At 37.7% G+C, this 12,466-nt stretch overlaps 1 protein-coding gene across 4 annotated transcripts; it reads left to right on the top strand.

Annotated features, from left to right (window-relative positions):
- Positions 1-5,871: 5,871 nt before the first annotated feature.
- LOC143890521 (MLO-like protein 12) lies at positions 5,872-11,841 on the top strand. 4 transcript variants are annotated; one of them, XM_077395244.1, is made up of 14 exons: positions 5,872-6,281; positions 6,349-6,406; positions 6,540-6,697; positions 6,866-6,907; positions 7,135-7,195; positions 7,543-7,631; positions 7,728-7,802; positions 7,902-7,990; positions 8,097-8,146; positions 8,243-8,283; positions 8,367-8,540; positions 10,799-10,834; positions 10,915-11,043; positions 11,130-11,841. In XM_077395244.1, the coding sequence occupies exons 1-14, from the start codon at positions 6,141-6,143 to the stop codon at positions 11,454-11,456; spliced, it is 1,470 nt and encodes a 489-aa protein (XP_077251359.1). In that variant the 5' UTR covers positions 5,872-6,140; the 3' UTR covers positions 11,457-11,841. The 4 variants fall into 4 exon arrangements, with proteins under 4 accessions (XP_077251359.1, XP_077251358.1, XP_077251360.1 ...); XM_077395243.1 differs by having other exon boundaries at positions 5,889-6,281; positions 6,791-6,907; XM_077395245.1 differs by having other exon boundaries at positions 6,197-6,281; positions 6,349-6,401; positions 6,791-6,907.
- The last annotated feature ends 625 nt before the right edge of the window (positions 11,842-12,466 follow it).

Below are 12,466 nucleotides of genomic sequence, written 5' to 3'. Positions count from 1 at the left end.
GATCAAGTTTTCATGGGGAACTCACAGACGTCAAAAGCCGTTGGTAAGGGCAAGGCTTACTGAAGTTAACTTCAGAAGGTGTTGCATGTGCCGGATATACGGAGTAACTTGGTGTCTGGTGCGCTCTTGAACAAGAATGGACTGAAGCTCACTTTTGAAGCAGACAAGGCAATCATTAGCAAAAATAATGTGTTCGTAGGATATGGCTACAATGCCAATGGTCTGTTTGTACTGAATGTACTTGAAATCTTAAATGAAAAATCATCCTCTACTTCTGCTTACATAGTTGAATCTTTTGATATTTGGCATGGTAGATTAGGACATAGAAGTGCACCTTACATTAAAAGACTTTGTAACTTAGGTTTAATAAATGAGAAGATTGAACCTAATAAAGAAAAATGTGAAATATGTGTTGAAGCAAAATTCACAAAGAAACCTCACTTTAGTGTTGAAAGAAAAACTGAATTATTAGAATTAATTCATAGTGATCTGGCTAATTTCAGAAATCTTGAATCTAGATGAGGTAAAAGGTACTATGTAACCTTCATAGATGACTACTCTAGATATACTAAAGTATACCTTCTTAGATCCAAAGATGAGGCTGAACAAGCCTTTGTAAAGTATAAAAATGAAGTGGAAAATCAATTAGACAAAAAGATAAAAATATTTACAACAGATAGAGGTACAGAATACTCTATAACTAAGTTCTGTGATGATAATGGTATTATCCATGAAACCAAAGCCCAATACCAACCTGAATCAAATGGTATAGCAGAATGAATGAACAAAACCTTAAAGGATATGGTCAATGCTATGTTGATAAGTTTTGGTTTACCCTTAAACTTGGGGGGGAAGCACTTCTGTCGGCGTGTTATATATATAACAGGATAACTCCAAAGAAGAATGGTCAAATACCATATGATTTATGGCATGACAAGATGCCTAGTTTATCTCACTTGAGAGTTTGGGGTTGCTTGGCTAAGGTTGGAATACCTGAACCTAAGAAAAGAAAACTATGACCTAAAATTTGTGACTGTGTTTTCATAGGATATGCTCAAAAATAGTACTGCCTATAGATTTCTAGTTTTGAAATCAGTTAAAAATATCCTAGAATATAACACTATAATTGAATCTAGGAATGTTGAGTTCTTTGAACATCACTTCCCCTATGAAGAAAGAAATTCCTAAAGAACCTAGTAATGTTTCAAGAAATCAAACTGAAACTGAAAAGGAATTGGACCCTAAGTTTCAAGAACTCAGAAGAAGTAAAAATCAAAGGAAAGAAACAAATATAGGAGATGGGATGTTCACTTATCTAATAGATAAAGATCATGTAACTTTTACTGAAGCTGTAACATTTCCAGATGCTGTATTATGAAAAGAAGCTATTAAAAGTGAATTAGATTTCATAATAGAAAATCACACATGGGAATTGGTGGACCTTCCACCTGGAACTACAGCACTAGATAGCAAATGGATATTTAAAAAGAAGCTAAGACCTGATGGGACAATTGATAAGTTTAAAACAAGGCTGGTGGCTAAGGGCTTTAGACAGAAAAATGAGATAGATTATTTTGATACTTATTCTCCTGTTGCTAGGTTGTCCACCATTATGATATTATTAGCTGTAACTTCTATTCATAAATTGGTAATACATCAAATTGATGTAAAAATAGCTTTCTTAAATAGAGATTTAGAAAGAGAAATTTACATTAAACCTGAAAGATTCATTGTAACTGGACATGAAAACAAAGTTTGTAAATTAATTAAGTCACTGTATGGCTTGAAACAAGCACATAAACAGTGGAATGACAAATTTGATAGTACCTTAATTACAATGGCTATAAGATAAATGAATCTGATAAATGTGTTTCTAGTAAGTTTAATGATGATAAAGGTGTAATTCTGTGTGTACATGTAGATGATATACTGATTTTGGGTACTAGTTTGGACATAGTTAAATCTACTAAGAGATTTTTAATGTCAAACTTTGAAACCAAAGATATGGGTGAAACTGATGTAATTCTAGAAATAAAGATCATTAGAAAAGAAAATGAAATAATCTTGTTACAGTCTCACTATATAGAGAACATTCTAAGGAAATTTAGACAATATAATAGTTCACCTGCAAAGACACCTTTAGATTGTCAAGTTCACCTAAAGAAAAACAAAGGTGAGATGGCATCCCAAAAGAATACTCAAGGATTATAGGTTCAGTGTCATATTTGATGAACTGTACTAGACCTGACATAGCACTAGCAGTTGAAAAACTTAGTCAACACACACATAGACCAGGACATAAACACTGGCAAGCTTTGACTAGGTTGTTGAGATACCTAAAGGGTACAATGAACTTTGGACTGCATTTTAAGGGGCATCCTGCTGTCTTGGAAGACTATAGTGATGCGAATTGGATCTCTAATTCAAGAGATTCAGTGTCTACCAGTGGATATGTATTCACCCTTGGTGGTGGTGCGATTTCTTGAAAATCGGTTAAACAAACATGTGGTACAAGTTCCACTATGGAAGCAGAATTTATAGCCTTAGCCCTAGCAGGAGCTGAAGCCGAGTGGCTCAGGAATTTTATGGCAGATGTGCCTTTATGGCCAAGGCCAGTTCCCTCAGTGTTTCTACACTGTGACTGTCAAGCTGCTTTAGCCAAGGCCAAAAGGAAGACCTATAATGGCAAAAGAAAGCATTCGCCTGAGGCATAATTTGGTAAAGCAATACTTGAGTGAAGGAATTATGGCACTCGACTTTGTAAGGTCGGAGAGGAATCTGACAGATCCTCTGACAAAACCACAGATAAACAAGGTGGTTTATGAGGCATCGCAAGGAATGTGGTTAAAGCTCGTGGCATGAACCATTTGTGATGGACACCCAACCAATGTGAAAGGAGATTCCTGGAATTTGGTTCAATGGGTACTAACAAGTCACCAGATGGTTTGTTAACAGTATCACCCCCTACTCCTAGATGCAAAATAAAGGAAGATAGTGTTCACTGCAAGGTAGGATGAGTTGTAAACTCTTAATCAGTTCATAACCTGTATTGGGTGGTATGTTACTTGCAGTACATACTTGATGGCCGACCTAAGTGAATGTGGAGGTGAAGCCGCTTCCTATGAGAATATAACGGGTAATTCTCTAGAACATTCATGAGAACCAAGAGGGGAACAAGGCCAAAATGTTCTAATACTGTGAATGAATCACTAAGGAATCGATGGTAGGGTGTGGGTGACAGGTTAGTCGGTTACACCTACGACGAAAGGTTGAAGGAGTCTAACTCTACCCGTACTCGGTAACGTAATCTGTTTATCTAAATATCGGTTGAAGTCCAAAAGACACCGGTATGAATCCACTCTATTTTCTAAAGTGGTCAGATACTTCCGTTTTCAAATTTCAACTGTATTTTGAATCTTGTGGGGGATTGTTAGAAATTTTAAAAGAAAATTAAGTTGAAAAGTCAAAGATGCCTTTTCCTTTGGGTTTAAAATTTGAAGGGAAGATTCAAATTAAAGTTTCCCCCTCTTATTTTGAAAACAAATGTATTTTGATTGAATGGGGACTTGAACCCAAAACCTTGGAGTGTGTGTATGCATGTTGTGCTCTCTAAACCAAAGGCAAATTAATAGTCCCACATTGCTTTGGAAGAAATTTCTTCTCATCCATATAAGATGGAGAGTTGGAGAAAGGCTTGGGCCTTCAAGGGGCTTTAGAATTTGTTGGGTCTTGGGCTTTTAGAAGAGCACAAGCCAATGTGTAAATAACACGCGCGCGCGCCTCGCCTCGCCTCGTCGGGCCGGCCCGTGGTCCGGGTCCGGGTTTGGGTACAATTAAAGTATCTTTTTAGTGCCAAATCGTAGTTAATTTTTCCCATTAAATTTAAATATGTTTTTTAATCTCCCCACGTTTTGGTATTAACACCCTTAATAAGTGTGCAAATCATTTCATATTCAGCAGTCATATTTGTGACTGTTGGGAGAGAAACGTTTAAGACACTAATGGTGGTGATTAATCTCTTCCAACGGTCACTTCCTCATCATCTATAAAAAGGAGAGAACAACACCGTTTGGAATACAGATCTCCGTACACGAATTCTAATTTTTAAAGGCAACTTTTGTTATGTTTTTATCATCTTCTTCCTCCAATCTTTCTGTGTCTGAGCACTATTCCAAGGTGGTTCTTGGTGGACCAGTCAGCGAGTGCATGTGGACTGGAGCCAACTTTGGTTGTTTTATCTTGGATGATCGGTTCGCGAATCCCGGTTGCACCGGTAGGGGGCGGATACAATTCTTAAGGAGAGTGACCAGTGGCACGACTCAGCCTTCTTCTTCTTCTCAATCTGTTTTCCAGAAACGTTTTCTACAAAAGAGATAAGTACTGGTTTATTTACATTTCTGATTTCCAACACAAAAAGGTTCTCCTTTAACGTAACAGTTTCTCGCCTTTTTGGGTTCGATTAAGTCACAAATCAGACCATTAATTCCAAGACTAAGTCACAAAAACCGTCCCCCATTAATTCCAAGACTAAGTCACAAAAACCGTCCCCCTCCTTCATTTCAGTCTTCTTTTCATTGCCTTGTAAGGTGAAAATGCAAAGTCATACTTTGAAAGATGGAAATTTGAGGGTCTCCAATTTCAATGCTTGAAAATTTGGCCTTCATCCAATAATTTCTTGGTGGGGACCAAAGTTTGAACGTTGGTAAATCTAGGTCACTGTACAATTCAATGTAAGGAAGCCTCGAATGGAGAAGGGGAGAAGATTTTGGTCTTTGAGTTGATTCACACATGAGGGTAGAGTGTTTTCTAAGGAGCTGTTGAATGTAGGGAAAAAATTTCATTTTTTTTCATTGAAATGAATTTTCCAGCATTTGGTAAACACATTTTCTTTAGCTTTTTTGTTTTTTTTCAAAATAAATTTTTTCCTTGATATGAAAAACTACAAACCTATTTGACTTTGGAATTTCTTTCATGTAAAATATTATTTTCCACAATTTTATTTTCCCTAGATCCAAACTTCTTTTGGATTTTAAAATTGAGAATTTATATGATGGGTGGCTATGAAAACACGTGAAGTCTAAAAAAGTAGGTACGGCCCACTTTTTTTGAAGATCAAAACCGTTCATCTGTTTGGGCACAACGTAAATAGGTTGTGCCCCAAAAATCATTTCCATAGGATGATCCTAACCCTCCGATCTGAACTGATCCGAGTATGGAGATTTCCAAAAATCATGTATGGAATCTTCTACAGATCGGAGGGTTAGGAATATCCTATGGAAATGATTTTTGGGGCACAACCTATTTAAGTTGTGCCCAAACAGATGAACGGTTTGGATCATCAAAAAAAGTGGGCCGTACCTACTTTTTTTAGACTTCACGTGTTTTCAGGGCCACCCATCATATAAATTCTCCTTAAAATTAATTTTGATTGAAAAACTGAGTGTTGGACTCAACTATTTTGAGTCCAACGACCAGTTTTGGACAAAAAAATCTCAATATCCATAACGAGCAGTGGTCTAAGAGTTGTTGTGGGATAAGGAAAAAAGTACTTTGGATGGTTTAAACCATTTATTAGTTGGTCCCCAACATAGGTAGACATGTCCTCCCACATAGAGCACAGGCATGGTCCCACGCATAGCTCGCCTAAGGCTCACGAAAGTAGTGATTGGGGGAGCAAATACAATGCCGCCCATCCACTACACCGTAGGGGGTCTCACTTTTTTTTTTTTTTTTTTTCTATCGGTAAGCTGGGTCTAGTTTGGGACAAAGGCTTAGTTGAGTTGAGTTGAGAATCGGTAAGGTGGGGTCTCATCTTTAATTGGAGGGGTCTCACCTTTAATTGATTACTTGTATTTTTAGGAGTCGTCACTATTTTGGTCTCTCATCTTTTTAATTTGCTCTAGAATGTGACTCAATCAAGATCTTTGAAACAATCTATGAAAAAAAAATGAGGACGTTTCTTGTAGAAAAACAAGTGCAAAACACGTGTTTTGACGCTCCGTATCACTCCATCCATTCCTTTTTCGTCCAAGGGTACGGTCTATAGAACAACAACAGCTAGCACTTCCATTAATTTCCTTCCGTGGAGAATTTGATGTATTGGCACTTAAACTCGTGGCCAAAAAAACACTTCGACGGCCATGGTTGAATCATCATCATCATCCACCACGACAGTGGAGGCTTCCCTCGAAAAAACCCCAACGTGGGCAGTCGCCGTCGTTTGTTCTCTATTGATCGCCATCTCCATCCTCATCGAATATGCCCTCCATCTCTTCACAAAGGTATTCTCTCTCTCTCTCCCTCTCTCTCTCTCTCTCTCCTTAACGTACATGTCGGTTCTTGTCTCAGTTTCTTAAGAGACGAAAGAGGAAGTCTCTCAATCAGGCTCTTTACAAGATAAGGTCAGGTGAGGGAGAGATTTTAATTGCGAATAATTATGTGTTTTGAAATTGAATGAATGAGATTTTTATTTTATTGTCTTGGAAATAAATTTGTCTAACTGGTTCTCGATCACTTTTGTTTTTCTTTACTCAACTTAGAGCTGATGCTTTTCGGATTCATGACACTCTTGCTAACTGTTGCCAAACAACCCATTTCAAAGATCTGTATCCCGAAGAGCATGGGGGGCCATTTCCTCCCATGCAAAAACACTACCCTTCCAACCGATATTTCTGAGGAACCCTCTTGCCATGACAAGGTAAAACAAAAGCATACTAAATTTGATTTTTGAATGAATCTATGTTAATGATCTGGTGGGTCTGATTGAGTTGCTTATGTTTTGTATGGGCAGGGGAAGATTTCTCTACTCACTACAGACGGAGTCAATGAGCTCCAGGTCTTGATCTTCTTGTTGGCTGTCTTTCAGGTTGTTTCCTGTGTTCTTACTATGGGACTTGGGATGGCCAAGGTAAGCTGTTGAGACTAAATAAAACAAGTATATGATATTTTCATGGGCCAGGTATTGTTGTCGTTTGGGGATTATCATATTGCATGATTTTCTATAATTTGGAATCAGAGCAGCTTGTCTAGTAATATATTTCTCGAGCAAACCATATTAGAAAATTAACAAGGAAGGAGTTCATTTTTTATGGGATTGCCTTTGACTGTATACTCTTTTTTATGTTTATTCTTCAGATGAAGCGGTGGGAATCTTGGGAAGAAGAGACTAGCACGCTGGAATATCAATTCACTAATGGTAAGCTTAGATGGGTTGAACCCCTGTTCCTCCTCCTTTTTTTTTTTGTTTTTTTTGGTATTTGCACCCTCTCTCTTTATTTTTCACTTTCCTCTGATTCTCTCATGAGTGACGTTTGGGAAGTCAATAAGGAGAATGGGGTCAACTCTCAAAAAAGTGGCCGGGCCAGTATCAGTTTCCTTCTATTGCATGTCAATTTTTATTGTACAACTTAATTGGAGCTCTTTTCGAGCGAGTGTTCTTTTCTCTTTTCTAGTATTTTCAAAGTGTGTTTGCTTGATTTGTTTTATCTCTAGTTTTGTATCCTTTTCTTTTTCTAAGGAGACTCTCTGAACCTGTATATTTAGATCCACGGAGATTTAGGCTCACCCGCCAAACATCTTTCGGAAGAAGACATTTGAAGTTCTGGAGCAAGCACCCTTTGCTTCTTTGGCCTGTTAGTTCCATCAAAACCTTACCACTGTTCTATTTGTCATCTCAATAGGAAAATGTTATTTAATTAATTTCCTGTGTTATTATCACACATCTTCAGGTATGTTTCCTCCGACAGTTTTATGGGTCTGTCCCCAAAACTGATTATTTCATCCTGCGCCACGGATTCATCACGGTAGGCCCACGATCGATCGACGTACCGAAAAACTTACATATATAACAAATCAATCTGTTCTGTTTTTGTTTTAAACGTCTGACCTTCATCATCTTTTAGGCCCACTTTGCAGAGGGCAGCAAATTTGATTTCCGAAGCTTTATTAGGAGAGCTTTGGAGGAAGACTTTCAGGTGGTGGTGGGAATCAGGTGTGTCTTGTGTCTCTAACAATCAACATGAAAACATTTATTGCACTTAATTTCTTGTATGAAACTTAAGACACATGAATTTGATTTTTGGTTCTGGGTCGTGCAGTTTCTGGATATGGGTTTTCTCAATACTTTTCATATTCTTCAATGCTCACGGTAAATAAAAGTATTTTTTTTATGAACAAAATTTTACATAATTATTATAAAAGTTGGAGTAATGCTTACTTGTTTCTCTTTTCTTTTATCTGGCAGGATTTTATAACTACTTCTGGCTTCCGTTTATTCCTTTTATGGTAAGCCCAAGAACACAATCTAAAATCTGTTAGAAAGATATTTCTGGCTGTGGAACAACGAAACATTTGTATCTTTCTTCCAGATGGCTTTGGCTGTAGGAACAAAACTGCAAGTTATCATAACTAAGATGTGTTTGGAGAGTCGTGATGAGTCGGTTGTTGTTCGTGGAACTTTACTTGTGAAGCCCAATAACAATCTCTTCTGGTTTGGTCGACCTCATTACCTTCTCCATCTCATCCATTTCATCCTATTCCAGGTAAACTCCACTTTTCAAGAACTACATCTGTTTATATAATAAAATTACAGCACGTCTCTATTTTTGTAAGTTACCTAGGTGTGTCTTTCCATATAAAAATTTAGTAGTGGATGGATCGAATGTCCCTTGGACACGGGACTCGAACCATATGGGTCTTACAGGATCGATTTTGTGACACCCAAAATTTGATCATTATCTTTGATCCGAGATGCCTTTTTTGCTGTTCATCTTAAGAATGAGATGTTTCATGTGGCACATCTTGAAGCCTACAAGATCAACGGTCTTGATGTCACATACATGGTCCTGTGTGGGACCGAAACATTTCGTAGACGGTTTGTCGCATGTCAGAGCAGCCACCTAGTGAATGAAGACAAAATATGCTGAAAAGTGAGCCTGTGTGTCTGCTATGACGTGCGACAAACCATCTGTGAAATGCCTTTTGCAATGGACCCTAGCAAATCTTAATAAGATTGTAACATTAAGTTTATCGTTAAACTTATTATATTTAGGTAAAATGAATACTAAACTCTTAATAAAGAATATAAATGTTACTAAAACATCATTAATGATCAAAATAAATCCTAATTCCTTAATTAAAAATAGAATGTATTTAAAATATATTAAAATGAGTAAAAAAGGAACTGCAAAAAATATTTAATCGTGAAAAATAATATATAAAATACCTTATAAAAATGAAAATGTAAATAGGGATTTTCTAGGGAATTTTGCAAAAACTTGGATGAATTAAATGAATAAGAGAAAATCTGCTGGCAAATGAGTCTGTGTGGTTGTTCTCTCATGCAAAAGTCCGCCACGAAATGCTATTCCGTGGTAAATCCCAAGTAAATAATATGGGATTTGGTAGGGAATTCCACGGAAAGGCATTTCGCAAGTTGACTTTTGCATGAGAGAGCAGCGTGCCACCTCAGATGAATTGAATTAATAATACAAAATCTGCTGAAAAGTGAGCTGTGGGGTTGTTCTCTCATGCAAAAGTCACCCGAGAAATGCCATTCCACGAAATTCCCTAGCAACTCCCAAATAATATACTTTATAATATGGTATGAATTTTTAAAAGTTAATATATAAATATACATTATTTATCAAGTCACGTTAGGCATATTATCATAATTACTTATGTTAGATATTTAGTTTACTTCAGGTATGTTATTAGGTTATTAATTTAGATAAACCCTAAAACTAATGTTAATTTGGACCTTCTCAGTGGGGACGCATCTCTCTACCAAGTGACAGATTGTTTTGTCCTGGCTTGGCATAGGCTGTGAAAAACTCCGCCCGTGTTTTTCAGTCTGTCCAAAGGGGGGATAAAGCTAGGAGTGTTTTTCACAGTCTGTCCCAAGGCAGGATAAAGCTAGGAGGAGGGTTGGCATCAGGTTGGCAGCTGACCATAAACTTTCCCACTTTTCTATGAAATGAATCCTATAGAAAATTCGTTGGGGCGTAACCCTCTTAGTGACGCGCTGCATTGGCTTCATGAAAATTTTCTAAAGGATTCATTAGCCGACCCCAACTAGTTTGGGACAAAGTCTTAGTTGAGTTGAGTGGAGTATTCCACTCCGAATATATTCCTATGCCTCTCCTATGAGTGCCCCTCGGGGGCTTCTCCTAATTGATGACATCGGCAGTGCCTAAGTAGTACAAATTATGGGAATTTTTTCCATCTAAGGACAAGTTTGGCACTGAAAATTTATTCCATGAGATATTCGCATGCCCAATTATGAGAGATGGGCGGAGTAGGGGGCATTTCACGGTCCCCTCACTCCTACCCCTCAAGTTAATTTCATCTCTTCCCCCAATCGCTCACAACTGGCGCCAAAGTATTTCATGATTGTGAAACATGTCTTGGTTTTTTACCTGGAATTTATCATGGAACCCAGTCGCACCTTAAATTTCATTCATGAATAAAAGAAGTACAAGAGTGGGGCATATCACCTTACACCCACAGTTGATACCTTATACTTCGGAATATTTACCCAGAGTGGAAGTTCTTGATCGTCTTCGCGTGGAAGTTAGTTGCACAACATGATGAACTACTTGAACATCGTGTGTTCAACCCTATATCGAAGTTTTAACTTTAAATAACATTTCCCGCCATCCGAGAACTGCTAGTGATAGTCTTCTATTACATAGAACCAATTTAATTGGTGTATGCTCTACAAACAATATTTTTTTTCATGATTCCATACATTGCTCCATGACGTAGTTGTTCTAATGGGAAGCAAAATTGGGTATTGCAGAACTCCTTTCAACTGGCATTCTTCACGTGGACATGGGTAGGTTTTTGATTGAGTAGAATCCACTTGATCTTCTCATATTTCGAGTAAAAACCCCGACTAACTTGTTTGCAACACAGTACAAGTTCGGGCTGAGATCTTGCTTCCATTATGAGAAGGAAAATCTCATCATAAGGATTGCAATGGGCGTCTTACTTCAGCTCCTCATTGGCTATGTAACTTTACCTCTATATGCATTGGTTACACAGGTGAAGCCAAGATAACTATGACTTTGTCTTAATCTCACTCTCTTTTGCTTCCTCTTAACTATATGATGGAAATTTCTTTGCACTAGATGGGCTCGTTCATGCGGAAGGTGGTATTCACAGAGCAAGTTTCTAAGGGTCTAAAGAACTGGCACTCTACTGCAAGACACAAGTTGACTGTGAATAAATCCAGTCTGAGCAGTCCTTCACCGGCATTCTCCTCTCTTCAGACCATCGATACACTGTTATCGGATGCACCAGAGTTGGAAATGACTGAATCTGAGCAGCCATCACCAGAGCCTGAATTCTTAAAGTTACAAATACAAGAAGAAGAGACAAGCGAGCCAGATACTGCAACCAAGGGGACCTATGATGGTGAGATCTCTTTTCGGAGGGGGATTCGAAATAACTGGTGATTTTCTTTTTGCGAGCAGGTAACTAACCATCGATGAAACTCCCTTGGGCTTGGTTTCTCTACATACGAAAGTTCCGTAGGAAGCCTAGCAAACTCATAAACTGCAAGAATTTACTAAACAAGGTTTATGCTGTAAATGTTGATTGCAATTCCTTACCTTTTGAATCTGGTCTCCCTTCTATTTCATGTAAGTAATTCTTTAGCAAATGAGTCGTACGTGGATGTTTTGTGGATATGAGTATTTTGAAAGGTTTGATGTTAGCCATTATAGGGGTCGCAACGGAGAGGAGATAATAGGAATCGAAAAGAAGCATCAGAATTACAAAAGGAATTTATTGTATGAAAGACCTTATTGTGGACAACTATTTGGACCAGTACCCATGTTACTATTTGCTCAGATTTTGTTTAAAAACCCTTTTCCATCTTAGTTTTGCATAAATGTACAGCTAAAAGACCTTATTGTGGATGATAATGGAAACACATAACAGTTGAAATACATGTGGAAATCAAGCTTACAAGAAATAGCCTTTTACTTTATTATCTTGTCGCCATCTCTCGTCGAGAAAGAACTTGGAACATGTTGGAAGAGAACCTAAATTCCTACGCTTGTAAGGGGCCGTTTGGATATACGGATTTTAGAATCTAGGTTCTTAGTTTGAAAACAGTGTAAAAGAGGGTTCATGATCAAGCTTCTGTATGCTGTCCTAACAGCGTTTCTTGGATTTTAAGTGAGAAATTCAGGTTTTAAAAATCTCTCTTACATCCTACGATTTCTAAAACCTGGAAATATGGGAGGATCTTCGACTCTCTTGCTCACGGAAAGAAGGGCGAGAAGTAAATAACGATTCAGATTCTAAAATCCGCGTGTCCAAACGGCCCCTTGTTTCCTCAAGACTTTTCGATTTTGTATTCTTTCTATTTTGGTAAGTTCTAGTTTGTTTTCAATTACCTAAATCAATGTGAGGTAATCTTTTGTAAATATATTTGTAAACCAAACTGATATATAGAATA

This window comes from Tasmannia lanceolata, unplaced genomic scaffold, assembly GCF_043159265.1.
Source record: "Tasmannia lanceolata isolate RefF3 unplaced genomic scaffold, GAP_Taslan_0.1 ptg000013l, whole genome shotgun sequence".
In the NCBI taxonomy this organism is placed as follows: domain Eukaryota; kingdom Viridiplantae; phylum Streptophyta; class Magnoliopsida; order Canellales; family Winteraceae; genus Tasmannia; species Tasmannia lanceolata.
The sequence above is the reverse complement of the archived record's forward strand: the minus strand, read 5'-3'. Positions and strand labels throughout refer to the sequence as shown.

Coding starts and splice junctions, on each gene's coding strand:
- LOC143890521 (XM_077395243.1), top strand. CDS start 6,141: ATGGTTGAATCATCATCATCATCCACCACGACAGTGGAGGCTTCCCTC. Junction 10,835..10,914: donor CATTCTTCACGTGGACATGG/GTAGGTTTTTGA, acceptor TTTGCAACACAG/TACAAGTTCGGGCTGAGATC. Junction 11,044..11,129: donor TATATGCATTGGTTACACAG/GTGAAGCCAAGA, acceptor TCTTTGCACTAG/ATGGGCTCGTTCATGCGGAA.